The 25,826-nt window shown below is 37.0% G+C and overlaps 1 protein-coding gene across 1 annotated transcript in view; it reads right to left on the bottom strand.

Moving 5' to 3' along the window:
- The window catches only part of LOC111043187, a 116,352-nt gene that overhangs the window by 55,277 nt on the left and 35,249 nt on the right, over nucleotides 1-25,826 (bottom strand). Inside the window, exon 2 of the mRNA XM_022328086.1 lies at nucleotides 21,646-21,702. Within this exon, the coding sequence (XP_022183778.1) occupies nucleotides 21,646-21,702 (57 nt within the window). The remainder of the gene's footprint in view (nucleotides 1-21,645; nucleotides 21,703-25,826) is intronic.

Here is a 25,826-nt window from a genome sequence, read left to right on the forward strand (position 1 = left end):
ACCTAATCGAGACAAATCGTCTAAAACCAGAGAAATCGATACGAAACGTCGACTCCGTTGTCGTGCAGCGGGCGAACGACGCCACCGGGAGCGGCGTGGTTGTATAATAATATAATATTATAATACCTATTATTTTACAGAAAACGAACGAGAGAATAAGACAAGAAATCACGGTCGACGGCCGCTTAATTTTCCGAATCCCGAGATCCAAGATGGCAGTCGACGAGTTTTCGGCAACGCGTATATCATACTTACTCTCACAGTGAAAGTCGCGATTGCAGATGGTGCGGGCGCTTCAGTATATATACCGACTGCTTTGACGGGCGAAGGGGATGAAATACGAACTGTGCGCAAATAAGTGTGACTGGGTGTGTGTATGTGTGTGTTGTGTAAGCGAGACAAATGCGTATTTTCACTAGTAAAACGCGAAACGACGTTGGAGAGAAGGGAGAAAAGGGAGAAAAAAATCCTGCGATTTCCATCAATCAAGAAAAAAAACCGTTCGGCGGGGCGGCGATGGTTCATTAACTCGTAGGCGGCAGCGGCGGCGGTACAAATTGGCCCCGCGCGTAAGCTTAAAAATCTACGAGTGACGTCACCGTTATTTATCAACACACGCTTATATATATACTTACGACCGTCCTTTTCCGATACAAATTAACCTCCGATAGCACCGCCATAGCTCATCGGCCGTAACAAATTAGCTCTAAACCCCTTCGACGACGACGACGATCCATTTCTCCGGGACGCGTGCGGTTTCCGCGACAGCGGTCGATTCTTAACGCCCGGCGGACCGTATAATAATGTTTACGACGGTTTTCCTCTAATTTCCTGCCCCCTACCGCCCCCCCCCCCGGCACCGCACGTGCTTTGAGCACATCGTCCCGCGACCTCTGTAAAGTGGCAAAGTGTCGTGGCTAGCGAATTGACTTGCCACCGCGCCTTTTTTTTTAAACAATTAATTATATTAATAACAACTACAACTCGTATATTATAAATTATTATTAATTGTTTACGAAGCGGTGTGTTAAGTTTGCGACGTCTACGCGAGCACGTATGGGTCCGACACCCGGCTCGCCCGATTTATGACGTTTCCGCGCCGCGATACCGATCTGTAGCGGAGGCGACCCGTCGCGGAGGACGTATGGAGGTTAGGTGTGTGTTGTGTATGTATAATAGAACGTTGCGATGTCACCATACGATATGGCCGCCGCCACGAAATCGCGTCGTAAAAGCTACTATTATATATTATTATTATAGCTTATGCACACGCCCGCGACCGCTGAATTTCGTTATTATTATTATTATTTTCCGACAAATTCGCGTCTCACACACACACACACACACACCCGCGCGTCCGACGCGGTGACAACACTCTGACAATGTACCGGAAACCGGTTCGAAACGAACATTTATAATTATTGTACGGCAATATAATTGTACGCGGTATTAAACGCATAGCACTATTATTATTAAACATTTTTTTTTCATTTTTTATTAATAATGTTTCTCTTAATCCTAAAATTATGGACAAACCGGTTCCGGGACTCGTACATGCGTGAGCCCGCGCGTGTCGTCTTCGGAAATGATATTATAAATACACACATATTTATATTATATTTTACTAAGCCCGTACTGCATATATCGCACATACGACCGAATATTATTATTTGTTTCGCGTCCTTCTCCATACGGTGGCCCCCGTGTGTACAATATATACATATACATAAATAGATTCAGTCAAACTGTCAAGAGAATTCAAACACACGGACATGTGCTTATACGTTTATATACATATATGTACGATTGCGCAATGGATTTGCATAATTACACTTTATGACGCCGCCGCTGCTGTTATGACTTTGTTATACGACCGACGCGAAAACCGCCGCCGCGCCGGACACACTACCTTTATATTCTAATTTAATCTGACGGCCGAGTAGTTATTTCTTGCGCGCGAACCAATTTAAAAGCAATAAAGAAAATAAAAACTACGCTTGTGCGACATGAATCGCAATTACGTCGTATTTATATTATAAGTACCTATACGACTTTTCTTCTTTTTTAAAAACAGAATAAAAAATCGTTTTCACGAATCTACATTATGTCGTGCTCACTCGGCCGGTTCAAGCAACGGCGTTATAAATCGCATTAGGCTTCATATCGCATCAAGATAATAATACGAAATATAATGCACCGGACCGTTGAGTTTGTGCAAGTCCGGAAGATGAAATTATGACGTGTGCCCCAGACAAAAATGATGATAATCACTATCGACCGATTGAAAAGTTGTACAAGCAGGCGAGGAAAGCACGAACACGATACCGCCGTCGCTATATATATATATATATGTGGCAAGTAAATGAATTCATCATTATTTCATTATCCGGATGGATCAAGTTATCAGCTTATTTATTTTATATAGAACATGATAATTATAACACACGTCATATCATCTACGCCGAGTTTATGAAAAACGAGTTAATGTTTATAATATAAAGCACGTATATTATACACAGTTGCACTACCTACCAATGATGAATTAAGCAAATGCTCGAGAAGCAGACGAGAATCATCGAAAATGGCTTTTGAAGCAAATAATAATATATAGATATCGGACGACGCTCGGCCATTATCAGTATCGCACCGCTGCAGCAGTTGTATATTGATGCGATGATTCGACTTCGGAATGTCATCTGTTTCGGTTCGATCAATATACAAAGTTCACTGACTGCACAGTGCATATTTGAACTTAGATTCTCACGGGCTCGTGTACAATGAAATCACTTTCATGTAATACAATAGATAGGTATGTTTACAGCGTTGTCAATAATCAGCTGTGATGTACGCGAGTCGAGCAAAGTTCGAGTTTAATGTCTTCTATGGCCGTCCCGATTTGCAACAAGGACTCGCTTTAGGGCGGGTGTCTTCAGCTTTTTTTGTGTAGATATAATATATATTATTATTAATTATTATAGATGTAATGAGGGCCACGTAGTTTTATAATAAAACTGTTTCACGAAAACGACTACACTATAGGTACCCCACAACTTAAGAGCTGGTATAGGTACCTATACTATAATAATATAAGAAATGTATATAAATGATATAATATTATACACGTTGTACACCAATTTTAGATGTAAATATATATTATATTGTGTAACGGCGACACGGTGCGTGTAGGAGAAAAATAAAAACGAAAAGTATAGTGCGTATTATTATAAAATAAACGACACGTTGTTAAGAAGTTTTTACACGACTCGTTTGCGGAACTTTGCGAAAAATCGTATTACCGGCGTCATCTCCGAGGTGTATACATGTATATTAATAAGCAAGACCCAACAAGGTATGCAGTATCGCTGCAGTCATAATTCCCGAGATTATGCGGACGAGTTTTTTTTATTTTTATTTTAAAGCGCTTTCGAAACTTTTGATGATGTTTAGCGTGCGCGTTCTTAATTCAACCGTTACTCGGAATGAAAAAATAAATAAATAAAAACCAAGTTCAACGCAAAAATCGTTTGCGTCCCCTAAGTAATATTCCTCGAGGCGACCGGAAGCTACTTGTTTATCTTCTCTTTTTTCGTACTAGGATTTTAAAAACAATACCACTTAGTTAAGATTGCACAACCCGAGGTCGATTATATTATTATATATTATACAGAGAGCCGATTCGTTTAGCAAAAAGTTTTTATTATGATACTATAATACCTAAATCAAATATAACACACAGTGTTATTACTTGTTTTTACCAAAACCTATTCGAGAAGACGTACGCGCTCAAGTCATATATTATAAGTTATAAGTTTATAACTAAATAACTAATAATACAATATTGTAAATCAATAAAAAATATATTACATAATATCAATATGAATAATATAGATAAAGTACGATCAAAACAATGACTTAATTTTGCAGTAATAACATGAAGTTCGGTATTAACAATGTTTGTCTCCCAATGGTTTTGTTTTGTTGATATATTATATTGGATTACCGGAGTACCTATACTATATATTAGTTTAATTTTACCGTTATTATTTTTGATTTGAGACGCCGGTTATTTATACTTTTCCAAAGGTTAAGCCAGGAAGTAACTTATAACAGTTAGTTTTTATCATAACATTATTAATAGTAATAATACTTTTGTTCTTTTTTCTATCTCGAGTTTTGTTTTGTCAATAGACTTTTTGAATGGTTTTAGTACCTGGTTTTTACACAAGAATAACAAAACACAATTCTCATAACTTCTACATAAATTCCTCAGTTTTAAGTACAGTAAACATACTATTAATAATAATATTATGCGTATATAAGGTCGACGTGGATCGTATATGAGTCATTTTTTCGGTTAATTTTTTACTACCTCGTATATTTAATGTATGTTTTTTTATATGTATACACACAATCATTAAGCGGCGAAAAAAGTTTTGAGAAGCATTAATATAATTATTTTGCCATTATAGAGGTCGTTTTCTGGGCCGCAATAATATATTGTGTACATATATATATAGAAGGTACGCCGTAGTATTATCGAGAAGCCTAAAAAATGCGGATTTAATAAAATGTGGCAACACATTCAGTGAACAGAAAATCAAGTCTGCGCTTACGTGTTGTGCGAGACAAACGACTTTTGAAAGCTGTCGATTCAAAGAACCGTTGAAATCATGAATAAAATAATATTCGCTTACCTAAACAAATTATTATATTATGTGAAACGAAAATGGTAAAGAAAAAGTACGCGATGACAACAACAGTAATAATAACAGTAATAATATAAAACTATAATAAGATACGTACGCTTACACCTCGCACAATAATATAAAATATTATGTAATAATAATATACTGCAGGTGTACTCACGACTTAACTGCAGTAGAAGGTGATTAAACTCGACTGCAGGCGCCATTATATTTTGTTCATACGCGTAAAATCTTATATTGCTTTTACAATGTCATTACTTAATATGTATAATGTACAAAATAATCGAAAAAAAAAAACGCTCGAGGGAGTGTTACGCAATACGGTACATACATTAATACCGTATAACATTAATTCCTGCAGCGGGCGACTTCCGCGCCGCGATCATTGTTGTTTATAATTATTATATTGTTTTTCCATCGATCGCCAATACGCCCGCCCGTTCCCGATGTCCATGGAAATATTACAATAAGCGCAGTGCAAAAAATATGTGCAAACGATAGCAAAAACTCTGATTGAACCATAGGCAGGTATGATATTATCGTCGTATATTATTACGCAGGCGATGACGACATTTGACCCGGACAATAATATTGCTACAACCCACAATAATATATACACCGTAGTATAGAAAACACATCGTTAACATTTGTTTTTGTTGCTGGCACTTATAATATATAATTTACGGCGATAATAAAATATGTTCGGTAGGTACAAGACGCATTATATTTTTCAGTAATTTATTACTTTAGGAACGTTTTTTTGTGTAAATCGGGAGCACATAATATAATATGTATAATAGTTGTGTCTTCTCTCCCCAAGACCCGTGCCTTTATGGACATTATGACTTATTAGTGATCACGGGAGAGTGGATTTAATTTAAATACTCAATGTACTGTTCGAACACCGCCTTATTATAGGGTCCGAAATATTGTTCTCGACGCGCCCCACCGATTGTATATACACATGCGATATCATAATATATATATTATTATTACCACCGAACACCACCACCCCCGATATACTTATTTTTAGGAATTATTATTTCGCACAATGGTCATCGTCCGCGGCCCATACGTCACACGCATTATAATTATAATATAATAATATATCATCTCATATATTATTATTATACGTAGTGATTAGGCATAGTGCATTGCACTTGCACAACGGACGTCATTCTACGCAGATATAATATAACCCGAGCGTGGTGTATATTATATATTGTACAAGCACACCAATTATTGTACCGTACAGCGATGTCATGTGCACGCCGGGCACTCGTCCCTCGGGGGGTGTGTGTTCGGGTGGCATAATAATATGCAAATCGTTCGGCATCCAAAGAAGAAATTACTACCGATTAATCGCCGCGCCCGTTTGTATAATCTACAAGCGTATATACGCACCCGAACGCGACATTGCACTTTCATCGCGTCAATAAAGCGGCGTCGCCGGAGGGGTGGAAATGGGTGGCCGGAGGGGCTGGAAAAAACAAATAATATACCGTTTGACCCGCGATAAATCCCGCTGCAGTCGTTGTACAGTACTGCAGCGACTTGCGAGTCAGGGATTATCGACGGCTGCTGCAGCGGATCGCATACGACAACACACACGACAACCGTGGGCGAAGGACGCGGGGGCGGGGGTTTAGTCGTGCGATACATTATATTACGCACATCAGTATAAAAATATATATACGCGCGCGCACACGGCTGGATGCTGCGGGGACTTACGACGACGAATTCGACGAGGCCCCTCCGGGGGGAGGGCTGGATGTAGAGGGATGGAAGATGCGGGCCTGCGTGGGGATCCCAACCCCGGCGGTGTTGCCGTCGCAAGTTATGCGTACATATAAAACGATGCAAGGCTCTTCGTCCTCTGCCCCGACTCGTGCGCGATTTATGGCCAGAAATTAGTGGTTCTCAGCAGTGCGGTAGAGGCATATATATGCGGGCACGTCGCTCGCAAAGAGAGGGTTATCGTGCATACCCGTCGCGGCAGCGTTTAACGCGTCAGAAACGTCCGTATCCAGATTTATGGCCCCCTGTAAATCATCCCCATCGCAATATAATATGCATTATATATTATATCGCCGCGCGTGTGATGTAATTAGCCCGCCTATGCTGTACATGTGCGTTGTATATATATATATATATATATATTTATATTTATTTATTATTCAGTCGCGTTTGATTATACACTGCAGTCCGTACAAACGGAAACCGACGTAAAGGTACGATTGGAGAGTGTATATAATATTATTATATAATATACGATTCCGTTCCGAGTGTTATGGGTACATACCGCCGAAAATATTATTATGAAAAAATATCCGTTCGACGTGTGTATTATTGTTACCTACCTATAAATAATATATTTTATTTATGAAACATTTACGTTTCGACTTATTACCGTCGAAGACATCTACTACGTATAATATGCCATCGTCGTCGCGTTTTCACTGATTTTGGGGCGTGGTCGTCGTACGGTGCAGTGTAAAACACGTCCGTAATTCGATCTATGACATTCGGTTCTTGCCAGCGGTACGCGTACATACAATATATACGTACACCTTCATAGAATATTTTGAAGGTTTTTATATTTTTCCTCGTCGATCGACATATTATACGGTCTTGTGTTTTGTTTTTGTTTATTTTTTTTCTATATAGGTTGTATTACGATGATTTATGCGCGTGTGATGTTATTGCTATAACTACGCGCGGCGGTATAATAATATTATATATTATATTATTATTATAATATACTACGCACCCGATGACGAAAACCCGCCCGAGACCCGTTTTGCGCACGAGGGCGTTTAATTCGAAATCGTTTAAAACGATTTTCTTATCCGAGCGAGACAATAACGGCGAACGAAAGGAGGAATAAAAAAAAAAACAACAAAAAACGGCGAGTATTGTTATTTACAGAGATTTTCTCGTTTATTTATGCGGTGCGCTGGAATAAGGGGCGGCGGCGGATCGAGATTACATCTCTCGGTGTACACACACACACACACACACACATGCATGTACATATTTATATGTATATAGGTGCCTTGTTTTTCGTTTTTATGTTCGTTATAAATTTTGGTAACACACGCACACACCTTCATTCGGGGGACCTTATATAGCGGTGGTATAGACTTTTTCTCTCTAGTAGAAATTTAAAAAAATACTCGTTTCATTCGCGAACGGCATATTCTCGTTTCCCTTGTCAGCAAAAAAAAAATGCGTGTTTACTCCTTTCACGCTAATTTGCTACAACAAATCGCCGAACCGACTCGACAATTTATTCATTTATTTGATTAACGCTGTTATTAGGCGTTGGGCGTTTTACCTAGTATGTGATGATATTAGACCTTCTATAATATTGTTAAACTGTGCTGTGTAGCGCCACACCATTGTCGGCACACATTTTTAATATTATGTATTAATATAGGTACACTGCGGCACAACGGTTTGGTTAGGTTTTCGAGTCGACAGCGCATATTATACCTAACACCGTAGGTACTATAAATGTCTTTATTATTTGCACCTAAAAGAAGACTTTTATTGAATGTAATAAATTAGAAAACTAGAAAAATCCGAAAACTCGTAAGCGATCTCGGCATCAAATACGGTCACGATTGCCTGGTGCACGTTTGAAGAGTATCATAATATGATAAATGATAGCAACTCACTATACACTACACGTCCTACAGTTCATTTATCTATTACTATTTAAATGATTCTAATGCACTTGCCATAATATATGGTAACATATTATATGGTGTTGCTCAGACCCAGCTCGTTTAAGTCGTAGCTGTCTTTTTTTATGCGCAGAGCACCGCATTGGGGGCGTCTCGCTGTTGTCCTTAATGTTATTATTATTATATTCACGTCACATTATGCGTTCTCTGATCGACGGAGACTTTTCGAGAGCGTCGCAAGTCAACCAATATAATATTTTACTTTAGACTATCGTTAAACCACTCGTAAAAACATTAATACCAAGGCGCAGACAAGTCTGATCTATATAATATAATGATATATTGTATTGTAATAAACCCACAGCCCATAGGTATAATAATGATCACGTTGATATGTTATTTATAGTAAACAAATTGTATGATAAATATTGATGTGATAATTATTACAACGTGACGTCCAATGGCCTATATATCATAATTGGTAATATGTTGTATATGTTGTATTGTGATTCCACTCGATACGACTTGTCGTAAATTTATAACGTTGTCGAACATTCGACCATAATATCCGTATAATATTTTAATAATACGAGAGTATTGTTCATTTTATATTTTCTAACCAAACTAACTTTTTCCTGTCCCGTTTTGTATAGTAAATAGTATCCTTTGAGTGTTTATATTTTAAAGTCAGACTTTTAAAGCATCACGTAAATCGAATTTCGAGCGTCATATACTCTTATATATATATATAGCCATATAGGTACACGCGTCATGTACCCGCTCGATATCGCTTTTATTGTAAAAATAAAACATTAATTTTCCAATAAAAACGAATACAATTTCGAACCGCAGCAAATTGTCTTTTCTAATGATCCCTGAAACGGGCTGGAAAAAATATGATGTATATTGTATATATATATATCTTTTTTTTTATGAATTCGCAGGAGGCAATATTTGAACGAGCGCTGCCCATTTTTATAGGATTTACTTTTCCCGAGGTCGTTGTGGGTCACATTTAGCCGTATAATAATATTGAATTACGTTTTTATTTACGGATTCGATAAACTTTTATTCTCTTATACTAGTACGGCGGTGAGCACGCAAGCGCGCACACGCACGCACACACACACACTCACGCACACATACACCACACACACACGTACACACACAAAAATACTCATAAGACGACGTGTCGTGGGGAGGAAGAGGTGAGGGGGGTTTAAACGAAACCCGAGCAAACGCCGACGGCAAGGGTGACGGCTAAACTTTGATTGTTGTAAAACGTTATACATCGGTGAGCGCCTCGTGTTTTCAGAAACAAACGCAGTAATAATTTGGCCGCTGGGTAAGAATAATGTAATATTATGTTACTGCACGGGTTAACGTCCGACGTGCCGGATAATGATTGAATATCAATGTTGACTTTGGTGGATTGAGAAATCGTATGTATTTGACTTGAGCCCCGTTCGAACCGCGCGACACATAGTATTATTATAATATTATATACACATCCATATTATGTGCAAATAATAAATAGGTACTCGGTTTTATCGAACTAAATCAATTTGTTTGTTTTAAAATTAATGCAACATTTTTTAACGAACTAACTTGTTGTATTGTAGTACAACTAAAAGTTGGTGAATTTCACTCAAAATTTAACAAGTAAAACAATTGTGCATACTACTATAAATGTCCATTATCGCAAAGAAGTATTATTAAATACGTACCTATTTAATAAGTGTAATTATTAACGTTGTGATTTTGTATACACTATAGACTCATATACTGTATAGTGTACCAACGTCACACACGTTTTCAAAGGTTCAACACTCACCAACCCTTCCTTTCAATTAAGACCTAGGAAAGCCCCTATTCCACATGGTAGGACCTAACCTTAACCATAGTTTATATGTATTACCAATATAATAGGATTGATAATGTTATTTTAAAATCATATGCTTTAACCTATACATCTATAGTGGAGGGGACTCTGTGATACGTATTCATGAACACATTTATAATTATTATTGCTTTTATTAACGGAAATATACACGCTTGACACGTATATATATATTATATTATAATTAGGTACGTGCGAAATTAACCACACATGCAGCTGGTAAAGATATGATAAATATGATTGCCGATCGATGTTAACGAAAAGCCGACCATATTATACATTTATAATTTATGATGCATGATGATACACGCATAGCTAATAATTCGTCTACAGATTGCATAAATAGAAAAATTTAAATATTATATTATAGGTACACTGGTAGTTGAAGTCTCACAAAAAAAAAAATAAAACGAATTGATGAAAGTTTTAATAATAATATGTTAAATAAAAGAGAAGATAATTGTGTCGACTTAAACAATTAAAAACTCGAGTAATTATACTATAAATTATATTACATGAATATGAGAAGTAAAGTGAGCAAAATTACTTAGTGCATTAATATTTAACAGTCATCTTTGTGTTATCGTCGTTTGAAGATGTTTGACGTTATTAAATATAGGGGACGGCGAGGGAAAATCATTGCGACTTTCTCGCGAATGTACAATTTTATATTAAACGTCAATAATTGAGCACTAGCTGTGTAGCTATATATATAGTGTTATATTGGTATGAAATATATTTATGTATATACTACATGCGCAAATATATTATGTTATACGGTACAAACGTATATAATATTAATATGTAGTATGTACTCAGGCGCGGATACGATGTCATAGTGAAAAACATTGAATGCTTGAAGAAATAAAGATTCAGTAGAAAAATGCTACACAATATAACGAATTCTCTTGTTTTTAACGTTTTGTGTGCAGCCATCATGCTTGACAAAACATAGTTCTAAAAACAGTTGCTTTATTTGTAAGACGGACGGCTTTTTTAGGAATTGAATTCTGAATGTCTAGTCGATTTGTTAGACATAATGTAATCCCGGGTATTCTCAACCGGAAGGAGACCAACTATACCAGCGGCTATCACAAACTGCGCGTGTCTACGTTTATTCGATTAACTCTATTTAAATGTAAAAAAGCATCTGAAATGATTTCCATATGAAAAATTAAAGAAATTGTATGTATATTTTGAATTTCTGGTGATCCATGTTTTATATCTTGAAATCTGACAGTGGTTAATATTTGTCAATCGAGCTGGTGATGATTACTACTATAATGAACGGTCTGAGACCTCTGCGATGAGTTATTCATAGAAAACACGCCACAGTCAAAACCAAAAAGTAGTGTCAAAAGTTCTAATAAAATAAAGGTATACCTTGAAGTATATACCTACTCATTATGTAAAAACGTGGTCAGATCTAAGGCTTGATATTCGTGCAGTTCGTGAAAAATATAGGTAGCGTCATAGCGTTGAAGAAACATTTTATTTGTTGTTAAACAATACAAATTATAGTGATCTTTATAAGATTGGTAGGTAAGTATTCGACACTACACTATGATTATATACGAGAGCGATTAATTTCCAGTTCGTCTCAAATCACTGAAACAATATGTTACTGAGAAGATAAGAGCGTAATGCGCATCAATTATATCTGAAGAGTGAAGTGAGTATAGGTATATAATATAAGGACCCTATAGTTGTATTAACAATAAATGGAAGCGCATAAAAGGTCGCACACAATCATCACTTATACAAAAATATACACTATACATATATGCTATTTCTAAATCGGTCGAGAGACGTGAATTTAATACTATAGATAGAGAGCTAAAAGTTTATTGTTTTGTGATCGACAGGAACTCGACAGAACTTTTTCATACACATTTCCAATTATTAAAATAGAGTGTCCCGATATGTAAGTACGATATAATAAGTAACTATGCATAATGTTAGGACTTGGGTAGATCGATGCTTCAAAATAATTGCGAGTTGGGTATATTTTTGACGCGGGATCGGAAATTTTACCTCCAACGCCAGTTTAGCAATGTCTTAAGCTGTGACCGGATGTACGGTGTCTACTACTAAAATGATAGGTGGATACCTAAATGTAGGTACGATATAATAGACTAGAATCGGATTACGATATCGCACGACGAAATCGTCCCAAACGCATATTGTTCGGTGGTTTTTATTTGCCGACGACAGTTCAAAAACAAAAATGCGATGTACATATTAAACGCATCACCATGTCCGCTACGTAGAAAGTCGTAAACGATTTATCGTGCGGTGCGAGCGTTAATCGACGGACAGATCAAATGCACGCCCCATCGTGTCACGTACTCGACAAAAAAAAATTCGGACCCGGCACACGCGACTTTGGGTCGATCGGTCGGTAACAAGTGTTGGTGTAAGCGGTCTCGTTATTATAATATCATATTATATAGGAGGTACGTATAGGCAGTTACATCAGCTCTAATTTTAATTCTTTATGTTTTCATTAATAATTTAAACTAAAATGTACAAAGGTACCTCTGTATTATTATTTTGATGTAAAAAAAATTACCCACACGATTCGAGTGTCGAAAAACGATTGTGATCTGCGGCTAACCCCAACCATGATAAGCATAATAATATATTATTATCGCATATAAATATCACGTAACTCGTTTGCGATTTTTCTAGGTATTTATAATAATTAATGGAAAATTTGAATATCATACCAGAGAAAAAATTTGTGATCGATTTCTAGTTTACGTACAATATAAAATATACATATTATTATAATAATAATATATGGTGTAGTTACGTTTGAGAAATTTTTAGTACGGTTTACTATACTTAACTGTGTAATGGAAAACAAACCCACCAGTAATTACAAATTCACAGGTAAAACCGATATTATAATATTATGGATAAGTGGATAACACTTTATCGCTTACGCTCTGCAGAATCTAGGAACCTTTGTAGTTTTATAAGGGCACGCAGCGAGGCCCGGCGAGGAGGATGATCACAAATTAGTCACCAACCCCTCTACCCCTACCCACCACCACCACCGGGTGCAAGTATAGGTTGGCACTCGACGACCGAGTTTTGCGGCGGCGGACAAAAGACGGTTAGGAGCGGGCCAAGATAAGCCGGCAAATTAATGGGAGGTAAAACGCGGGCAAACAAAACTTTGCGTAGGACACGCGAACGGAACGCAACCTGCGCGTGTATATGTATATATATCGAGAGTGGTGGTCGAGCACGTATATATTATGTATATGATATAATGATATAGCTCTAGTCGGGTGCGTGGACCTCGGAGGGTCTGCGCCAAACACAAACACCGAGAAGATCAACTTTTAATTAACGTCTACCGGCATTTGACAATGGCGTTTATACACATAATATAATATATCGCAGCCTTTAAGCATGACATCATACGATATGCGCGACTATTATCTATTATTGTCTTACTATGGGTAAGTCGTATAATGAGTATGGTATGCCCAGTTTCCTCCAATAACAAAAAAGATCCACCTGTCCCAATATGATTATTTTTCAAAATGCACTACAAAATGCTACATTTAGTGCTGGGAAACCATGAAAAAATTATTATTAGAATCAATGGTTTTCCAAACCTATTTTGTCGGAAACGGGTATCAAACCTTCTAAATTTTTTAGCAGACACGGCCATCGTCCAGGTGTACGCGTTTGTATCAGAAAAAAATCCACCCCATATACACCGCCGTTATTGTTATCACTGTCGTACGGTTGTAGGTATATATGTGGTATACGTTGTATATTGTTAAATTTATGTGTGGTAGACGATACGTGCTATAAGCGGCTCCGTGTCTTCACGACCATGACCATCATATTAATTCACAGAAGTACTAGGTATATTATGATTTAATATTATACTACTTCGAAGATTTTATGAATTTTAGTACATTTTTTCATACCGACTCACGCTCGTGTAAACCGTGAACGCGACGCGGAGCCAATGGTACGACGATAACAATAATTGTACAGCGCTCGAAAAGAGTAAAATATGAATATAACATTAAAGTGCGTACATATAAACCCGTATAGACCTACCTACCTAATAATAATAATTGGGAGGTACGCGTCGTTCACGACGATCAAATTCGAAAATTATCGAGTGGTGGTCTCCGCCGGCGAATATACATCGTTCATTATTGTTATTATCGTTTTGGACCGTGTTCTGTATTCGTCTTATACACATGTATATATATATTATTATACGCATACGAATAAGTAGGTACACGGCAGTAGCCATCGTGTGTGTGAGTGTGTGAGTGAGTGCGCTCCTCGCATATTCCTCGGGCCGGAGACGACCGACGACGTGACCGCCGTTTATGTATACCGATCGTGATGATATCAGAAAAACAAACGGTGCCCACTAAATTCTATCGCACGTGTGTGTGTGAGTGTGTGAGTATAATTTATACTGCGAGAAGTCATCTCCGAAGCGCGCATTGGTCACGGTCGCGCCGCCGTGTTATTTCGTGTTGGTTGTTCTCCCAACGAAAATAATAATACACCGACAACCTTAATAGGCGATATTATTATCACTGTTATTGTTCACGTCAGCGTCTATTATTTAGGGTTTGAAAAAAAAACAAACTAAACTGAACGTCTGAACGTCAGAAATTCCAAAAACACTGTATTATCGTTATTAATTTTTACGTATCTACCGTAGTCTGCAGCGGCACCAATTATACATACCTATATAATGATAGTAGTTGTGAGTCGCCGTCGACGGTTTCAGGTTGTTGCGAATCACTATTCGTAGGAAACTGTAAAACTATATAGGTACCTACATAATGCGCATATTATACAGAGTGGTTAACCGTGTTTTCCCGTGTTACACAGTGGCCACACCCTGTATATAGGTAGGGCAGCGTTCACATACCCATTTGGAAAAAAAAAACCACTTGTTAACGTCGTCGAGCGCCTATTATTATTAATTGCGGCGTCGTCGCAGAGGTTATATGTGTCGCCACGCGCTGCACAGGTCGTTAAATCTTTATTACGCGTGTACATTAAATTTAGAGTATAAATTCGCACTCATTATTACACGACAGCTTACTATTTTTTTTTTTTTCAACTTTTAATTTTGTACCACGGATACTATATATCTAATATATATTTGTATTCCGCTGTAAGTCCGTTATTGTTCCGGATTTTTATTCGTGTCGTTAAATTTTATTACGTTCGTTTCGTATGTACATTATCGTGAGTGACTGCCCGCGCGAAAAAAATCCCACACGCGATAACCACGGCATTTCGGTAAAACCGCAGGAGACGGACGATTTTACATTATGTATACCTGGGTATATGAAACAGCGTGATGTACACACTAAGAACTCGTCGTCCAAGGCACTTCGGACACGTGCGACTCCGAAATGGACTTTTACACGCACTGCTGAGCGACGTAATATATAACATCATCGTCGGTATGAGCGAAAAAGATTTGAGCAAAATAAAAAATCTCCTTATCGTGTCGTTCGACCCGTTGACCATTCCTATATTTATATACATTTTATATGTCTGAAATCGCTTTACGCATAAATATACGTTTTAGGTGGGTCTCTCGGTGCACGTCAACGGTCGACCGCTGCTGGTCGTATTATATTTTAATACACGTGTGGAATACAAATCGGCCAGCATATACGCTCATAATAATAAATAGGTATACGTCGCTGACGTCGAAAAATATTTTTATAAAACATAGTACACATCATAATAAATTACATCATGTTACGCGTATACAATACCCGAAAACGTATTCACTAAAAAGTTTTAAACGCCAAAATCTTTACTGATACATAACATAGGCCGTAAGGTTTTTTTACACTTATCGATCGACTACTACTCGAAATATTATAAAAATAAAAATAATACCAAAATGTCTCTGTAGGATTTTCAAACTTTATTTTTAGGTCAACGCGCTTTTATATACTTAAACAATAAATTATTCCGGAATCACGGTCGATTAAATATACGATTCCGTTAAAGAATATTCACACCCTGGTGAAATCTATTTCCGCGAATAAAATATGCGTGCCGTACAAATACGAAAAACATATTATAATATAATATATTATATTCTACCGTCCAAAATGTGACATATTATTATTTTAAACGGCGAAAATGGAATACCCGAATCGACAGAACAGTGTAACATATAATCGGTATCGACTGCCGTTTAAATTCGAATTGTGTGTATTGTTTCGTTTACGGCTGAGTTCACGCGCGACTAGAGAATACAATTTATATATTATTATTTTATAATGGTTCGGTCCACGCCTTGATATATATATATATATATAATACATGGTCGAAACCCCTTTGGAACGTGCTACACGTGCAGCGTCCCGCGAGGTCTCAGACCCGAAACGATCGCGAGCAATCTAAGGGCCACTGCACACATACGCACGTCTACGGAAGTTACCGAATTGGTTTCCTTTTGGAAATGTATAGGTATTAAAATTACCCCAAATTCGCAAAAGTATTATGAAAGTAATTCTCACGTCGCGATCGGTTCAACGAGGAAAAAGGTGCAAGTATATAACTTTCGTTTTATACTCGGAGATAAAATAATGATAATAAACTAGGTAGGTACATACTATATATTCGGTGTAGTTATGTGTTATATGAACTGTTAAGTACCTTTACACACTATGTGTATCTATAGATAAACTATATAGTTGTATAATCCGTATAAAACATGATTTTATCCTGCGAATAATTGCTTAAAATCAAACTTTAACAACTAACTTGAAATCTCCGACTACCTATGTAGATAAATATTTGGCTAAGTGAGATACACGAATAGCGAAGAAGTTCGCGGAGAATTAAATTAGACGCTGGAGCAGTATGAGAAACTATAGGGTAGGTCTCGGTAACCAATTGGGTATCAGCCTGCAGCACGTACATATACTCGTATATATATATATATATTTATGACTCGTCTAGGTTTTTTCCCTTTCTCGATACACACCGTCTAATCGAGTACCAGGCATTATACTCTCGCATATACATATATATAAATTATACTAGCGCCCACACACTCCACATACACATACACACATACACACACAAACCACGCTCGAGTGCTCGTTATCAAAGCGTATACCGAGAACGGGCGAGGAGAAAAAGAGACCGACCGAATTATATATAATATAATATATACGGTATATTAGCTGCCAGAGTCGAAACCGTGACCGTCCGCATACGGGATGAAATAATAATAATTTTGTGTGTGACCCTCGGATGACGGGGCTGCTGCAGTGCAGAGACGATAAACAGAGACTGTTTTGATTGCCCACGAGGGTTGGAAACGGAACCCACTGACAAATGAAACGAAACACGCTGTGCGTTTCACCATCGTGTACGTATATGCACATATAATATGCGTACGTAATCGACACATGTTTTATTTCCTCCACTGATATAATAATTTACAATAATATAATATATAATATAATCATAATATAAGCATACACATCACGAATCCATTTGGTCCGTTTCGGCAAACTCGTGTTTTCCGAAAAAAAAAAAAAAACGACCGATAGATTTAATCTCAGATTCCAGGACTCGAAAAACCTTTTACCGCGCCAGGTCAAAACGGTTTTCTTATGGAAAAAAAATGTAAAACACTGGTCGTCGTTATTATATCGTGGATATTAATCGATTCGATTTGTACGTTTATGATACGGCTCCAATAAACGTCCGCACGAAAGACGTTTTCGGTGTCATTTCCTGTATCATACTTAGGTAATATGTGTATATATATTATCATTATAAGGTATAATATTATGCACTGACCTGCAACGCGGCTTATCGACAAAAAAAGCATTTTATAAATAATCGAGTAGACCTATTATAACGCCCATATAATATTATATACTATTATAAGTATAATCCATACACGACACATACCATATATATAAGTGGTGCCGTTATTGTATATATATTATATACCAGGTGATCTATTTAACGTAAGACACTCACCATTTCACAAACTATTCATGTTTTGGGAAGTATTTTTTTTTTCATAATTTTAAGTCAACGCAAAACAACGCTTTTTGAAAAATATTATTTTTTTAAACTTTTGACTTTTTTAAACGACGACATACATTTTTAATTCCATATTCCCTAGCAAAATCTTATTAGGAATATTTTGATCCATAAAAATCGAATTTTGGACAAGAAGTTAAAGAGTTATAAGAATTTAAAGTTTATATATGAGTGAAGATGAAAATGCTGGTCCACTACTCCACCCAACTAAACTTATAACTAATAAACAGCTAGTCAGAAATTCGATTTGTGCAGATTGAAATAATTTAGTTAATATTCATCTTAGGAATATCAAATTAAAAATTATGGATGTTTTCAAAAATGTTAAGAGTTTTCTGAAATAATAAACTTGTCTGGCGTTAAATGGTTCACCCTGTATGTATATAAATATATAATATACATTAATTGTATATTATATTTAATATTTATCATACAGGTACCTACTTCGAGCGTAATATTATGTTGCATAATGCAGTGTCTGACCCACGATTTTAATAATTAGGTCGAATATATCCTCAGCCTTTGACACGGTTATGATTTCGCTCTCGCGCGTTTCGACCTTTTATTCCGACGAGAAAGGGTTCAACGACGACGGTCTCGGTATCATATATATATTATATATATACACACACCGCGCAGTATATTCTCCCCATATATACGTCGGATGTTATGATATTTATAACAATATATATAGGTTGTAGTGTTGGCGTACAACAAAGTAGGTAAATAGGGTGAGCGTGGGGTTGTTGAAAAAAAAAACATTGGGTGCAGTGCAATGCCATGGCAGGATTAGTCGTGTCTGCACGCAAAATGAAAAAACGGATAAAAGTCGCCCGATGTCATGATGTTCCGCTTCAGGGATAAGAGATCGTTGATGTCGTGTCGTTCACCGAGTTTTCGTCAGGAAATTCGGTGACTGCCGCAACGCGGCTTTATTTCACCACCTGAATCCCACTGCCGCCAAATCAAGCCAACGAAATCCGCGTGAAATATAAAACGCGACGGGTCGCAGACGTTGAAAAGACTTCGGAAAGTCGTGTTAAGCGCGAAAATCCGTGCGTCGGTCGTCCAGCATCCGTATCAATATACTTACAGGTACCTATACCGACCCGTAGATATTTTCGTCGTGAAAATAAATTATATCATAGTTTGCTAGGTTCGAAGGGAAAATGTCTCACGGCGGACATCCATGGATTCCTCCGCGCTATATTAAGTCGTTGTCCGAGACGGCTGGTCCCGGGTGACGTGCAATCAGTCAAGATACTGACATGCGCACGCACATAAGTCGCTCCGCGTCGAAGAGCAGATGTGCGAAATATTTCAAAACACAACAAAGGGTGGTAATAAATCCGCATGACAAATACGTTTATAATTCGCGGTGGTATATGGATACCTGGATATTGGTATACATTATAATGGGCGACAAAGGAGCGGATATACCGTGCGCGGTAGCAACCGTGACTAATAATATTATTCCGACCCGGGTGCGACGGCGGCATGGCATAACGAGACCGAACGTATTTGTTTATTTCAATGGCAATATTATAAAGGTGTCAAGAAAAAAAAAACTCGTACACGGGTCAAATCCCTCGGAATTCCTTGGCTCGCATAAGCTCACACAATCGTACGTTATATATATCATACTCGTATATATGGTAACAATAATATAGGTACTAATGTATATTCTCATTATTATATTATATTATTATACAATGTTATACGAACGAGAGGCGGACGGACGGGACTGAGCTGCACCTGGTTGCGACCAAACGGGCTCGCATATTATTATGCTTTAACGCGTTCTTTTACCGACGTCGTCGGATTATAGCAAATATGCGTACGTATAACCTGCCCGTACCTATTATACGCCGACCCTACAAACAAGACGGTTTGTTTGCTCTTTTTGTGTTCGGAAACCAATTGCCGCGTTGAGCACACACACACGCACACACACATTCACAACACACAAAACATAACGCGTTTAGTGGGCGTATAATAATAATAATCGTAAAAAAAAGGCGGTGGTGCGTAAAAGGCCAATTTCCGAGGTGGAAAACCAGGTGTGAATGTCTCCGCGCGACGCTGCTGCCATTCACCGAGTTTCCTGCAGGATTCGACTGTACTCCTTCAACGCTCACACACCCGCGATGTGCGCACATAGTCGTGTATACAATATCGCCGCGGGAGTTTATGCGCAGCATAATATAGTATATAATAATGTATAATAATATGTATGTATACTTATTGTATTGTTGTTGTACGATCGATTTGCAAAGAAGAACGTACCGAATGTCGCCTATTAGGAGGGAAATACGCGCCGAGGACACTGTTGGTGACGATTCGACTGCACATAACTGGCACCAGCGTCCGCCATACGAAACCACCGAAATTAGTGTCGGGGTATACGACCATATGCGTCTATATAATAATATGTGTATGCGTTTAACGCGTAATGTGTAAAATTATACGCGTTTACACCTAATGCGAGCGGTTATTGGATATAATAACCGCCGTACACGTCTGATATTATTGTTATTATCATATCGCAGGGAAGACAAGATGACGATTACGACGCTCAAACGACGCTCAAACGACGCGTAAAATGTTCGCACCAAGTGTGCACATTATATTGTATTATGTTCTAGCGTCGAGTCGTGGACTAGGGGATGAAACTATATTAAGCGCTGTAATGTGAACTATAAGAATAGGTATAGGTACACTTTTCTCCCATAACACTGGTACAACACGACGTTATATATATGAGCTATAATATATTATTATATAGTGGGTATAGTTGAGACGATCGCGTTATAAAAATGCATTAAAAAAGAAGCGAACGGGGGTGGATTTCAATTATTTTTTCTTCTCTCGATAATGGAAAAATCCTACTGCACTCTATTGATACACAACGGGTTGATTTTGTTACAGAGTCTGTTGCAATACAGACATATAATCTATTATATAGTTACAATATAATAATATGTTTAATGTGTAATATACAAGTAGAACTTTTACCATAACATTGTCCGAGCTCGTTTTAAACAGTTTTAGCACGAATTTTGTTCATCGAATACTATTACTATTTGAATATTATTATTGTATAATCAATATTTTAAATTCCATTCATAAGTATAATAATCTTGGGTCATCTCTGGGTTAGTTGTTGTATATTATATATTTTTTTAATATAATTTATAACTGATTTTAAAGACGAATTCTCCATAAATAAGTAAATAGGTATATGAAGACTCACCTTCCAGCAGTCCGATTTCTTCTCACATTCCGTGGCCTCTACGTCTCTGGGCACCAACTGTAACATAAACAACGAAAATCGAGTTATTAATAATGTATATTATATATTATACATAGGTAGTTGCACGGCATAATATATGAGTTCCTGCGTTTAGCTAGAAGGAGGAGGAGGAGGAGGAGGAGGAGGAGGAGGAGGAGGAACCGGAGATGACTAATGTTATATTATATTAAATCACATATATCGCATATACGCATCTATACATAAAATATATAATAATATACCCTCCACCGTTTGGGGAATTGACTTTGTGCCTGGAAATCTGTAGGGAATTACATGCGAGTGTATATAATATACAGTGTCTAGGGGCGGGGGCGTAGGGGTTGATTCCGATGACTGCAACAAACGGACAATCAAAGGAATATCTTTTAATCCCGCCGAGCACACGAAACAAGAGCGAGATGCGATAATAAATATTATATTACAATCCCGTTTGCGTGGTTGCTGTTCGCGCTGCCAACGATAGTGTATTTATTTATATGTTCAATTCCAATATACTAATAATAATAATATATTATAATAAATATAAATATATATTAAATATATATGTGTGGAACCTTTGAAGACGAGAACCCAGTCAAAAAGAAACCGATTACGAATTCATTATATGGTATGCGCTATGGTTATAATTCGCATACTGGATATTTTCATAATATTTAATTGACTATAAAGTATAAATACATTATTTAGTATTATTAAAACGTGTTTTATAGGTGTTGAGTATATTAAATTATTGATGTTTGGAAACCTTATAAGGTCGGTACTTCCGTCGGACTTTTTTTTTCAAATCGCAGAATCGCCACAGCTTACATCAACTATGCCTAAGGGTACCTTATACAATAACATTATTATATGCGACGTGCGGAGTTCGGATAAAATTTATTTTTTGGAAACACACTGTACCTACATATAATTACTGAGTATTTCTACAACAAAATATGTCCTCATTGTGATAAGAATACTCATAAAACAGTAAAGTTTTTTTAAAATATTACACTTATGTAGGTGCACTGGAGTTACCACCGGATTGTCGCATTATTTGTTGTGTTGTACCAGCATCAACTTGTCATTTTTTCAATATCGGCTAATACACGCAGAAATCCGCTATATACTTATTGATAACACGATTAAACTTCTAGGTCACACAATTTCATCAATTCATTTAACTTGCGGACGTTGCAGGGAGTCCGATGATATATTACAATATACTAAATAATGATTTTAAGAATAAAAACTTTTATAACGTTGTTTCTTGAACTGGAAAAAAATCTGAAAATGTAATTTTTGGTCCATTACAATGGATATTTGTTCTAACGGTGACATTCGTTAAAAAAACACTACCTATGTATATATAATAGGTATTTAACTATACGCTTGTGTATCGTATTACGTTGATTATATACATATTTCGGGTCTCTAGAAACTTGTTTGCGATAATTAACCAGCTCTATAGCTCGTGCATGCGTAACCTACGCCGTATACGTCGACGACGAGGAGTAATATAATTAGAAATCCTACGATTTCAAAGGACGAGCAAATTACCACGGTATATAACTGCAGAAAGTACTACATGTATACAACAACGGAATACGGAGTATTAAGAGCATAGCACGCATACGCATTTTTCACTGCAGGGTCGTATGATATTTTCTGTCCAAAAACATTTAATTTTATTATCTTCGTATACATGTAATATGAAAAGAAATGCCAAATCGTGAAGAATCGCATGCGGAATGATTTCCGTAGCAAGTCGTATTTCTGGATCTTAATACGACTCGTTAAAAATGAATCCGAAATGAAAAGAAGAGAATATAGAGATTCTACTATGCCGCTATGCCGCTTTATAATAATTTAATATTATACATAATATATGTATTAGTAGTTGAGGTAGAGATCACATTTTCAAGCGATGGGCTGTATACATAATAATAATAATAATAATACTAATGATATATAGACTTCTTTTAAAAGAGTTTTCGCATCGTTATGGTGCATCATCACAACAACAACATTTTAATATATAGGTGTATGTAACGACCGACCGGTAAAAATAATTTCGACGGCTAAGGGGGGGGGGGGGAGAGAGACACATATAATAGTATAATAAAGTTATTCAAATCGTCATCAGAGGGAACTGATATTATATGTTTTATCGAAGCCGTTACAAACGGCAAAACTTCCGGGCGACAACGATCGCGGGGACAAAGCTCCGACGGCGATTCGGGCGGATTCACGTATATAATGGCTTTCGGAACACGTTAGCGTTGCCGGCGAGCAGTTTCCGACCCCGCCGAGCCGTCTCGACCTTGGAAACCGAAAAACAATAGCTCCGCGCTCGGTTTAATTGGCATTTGTCACCAAATATATATATATACATATATATGATATATGAGAACACACACAAACAGTCACATTAGGCCCCTTCTAAATCCCGTCCCGTTATATTGCGGCGAATTAACGAGTGTATATATATATGCGATGCGAAGTAATACGCACACAATATAATATGATATGTATATAATACACATCCCGCGAGAGCATGAAAAGCGACGAAAGCTATTTTGATGTTTGGAAACGGAACGGAGACGGCATTATCGTTGTTATTATTTTTAAATTCTATACACGTTGCAATATATTATGATTGGCGAACGGCTGCAGGTGGGTTGGTATTATACAAATATTATAATGTGGTATACGATTTGTAACGAAACCACGATCGCGGTATTGCTCGAGATTACATCGGTATATAGATTGAGCTTCCACGTTGGTAGAGAACGCATAGCTATACATGTGTGTAAAACGTGTGTGGAAGATCGGGGAAAAATGTAATTTTCTGTCGTGTACTTATATGCGTAAATAGGTAAAGGTAGCAGGGACTTGTACGTGTATACCAATAATAATTAATATCACTATATCTACAGTGTTTGACGATGACACGAGACGTTCTATCATGAAACATATTGTTGAGAAATAACACAAGCTCCTAATAATTTCATCAACAATATGAACTTTACACAGTATATTGTATAAGTATAAAAGCGATGATGAGGTGGTATTATTCTGAGGAGGGTACGTTTTTTTTTTGGTTTTTTGTCGATAACATAAAATCATTTGCATCATGCCTGCAGGTATAAGGGACGACAAATTTGTATTTTATATATTGGCATCCAAACGTAATATAATTGCTACGATACCTGCAGTATAATAATAATATATACGACGATTTAAAATTCACGGCTCTCGCCAGGCCAATTCGATTCGTCAAGTGGTATTCGAAAAAAAAGGACTAATTAGCGTGTCGTTCCGTTGTTGCTTTATTTATTTATTATTTTTTTTTTCATACCTCCCGGAGTCGTTTTTAATTGGCATATAAATCAAAGAGAAACGCACATCGGACATCGGAAACCGCGGCGAGGCAATAAAAATGCAAAAACCCTCCCTAAAAAGTTGCCCCCTCGGGAAATTCACGAGCACGGCGATTTCGCAGTTGTTTTTCCCCTTTTCCGATTTGGACACACAAAAAAAAGTTAATAACAGTGTTTTTTATTTTCCTACGAAATTAAGCCCATAATTTATAAAGTATTTTTAACTATACAGATTTAATTCTACCGATGTGGTTTTATTATCGCTTGTACAGATATCGGATAAACATTCTCTGACGTGGCATCCCACACGGCCTACCCCAACCTACTCTACTAATCTGTACCCGGATCCCGGATCACGGGTTATAGAAAAAATTGCATTTTTATAGTAAAATATACAGGTACTTGATTTTTGCGTAACTTTTTAATGGTATTACAATATAAATAATATTATAAGATAAATGTTTAATTACGTACGGTTGTAAATAATTCTGATATGATGATGTTTCGCGTACTTGTACCTTTATGAATATGACATTTGATAAATAATGTTTTCTATTTCTGTTGATTTCGGTCATTTTAATTTATATACCAGAGACCTGGGGCTACAGCAGATTACTATAATTACACCGCAGGAGATTTGACAAATATGTATATCGTTCGAGGCTTACGGCCAACTGAACATTCCATACAATACGGCTTTTAATAATTTTGTTGTTTTTATACACATTACACGACGCGAAAACAGTACATGGCAGACCG

This window comes from Myzus persicae, unplaced genomic scaffold (genome assembly GCF_001856785.1).
Source record: "Myzus persicae strain clone G006 unplaced genomic scaffold, MPER_G0061.0, whole genome shotgun sequence".
In the NCBI taxonomy this organism is placed as follows: Eukaryota; Metazoa; Arthropoda; class Insecta; order Hemiptera; family Aphididae; genus Myzus; species Myzus persicae.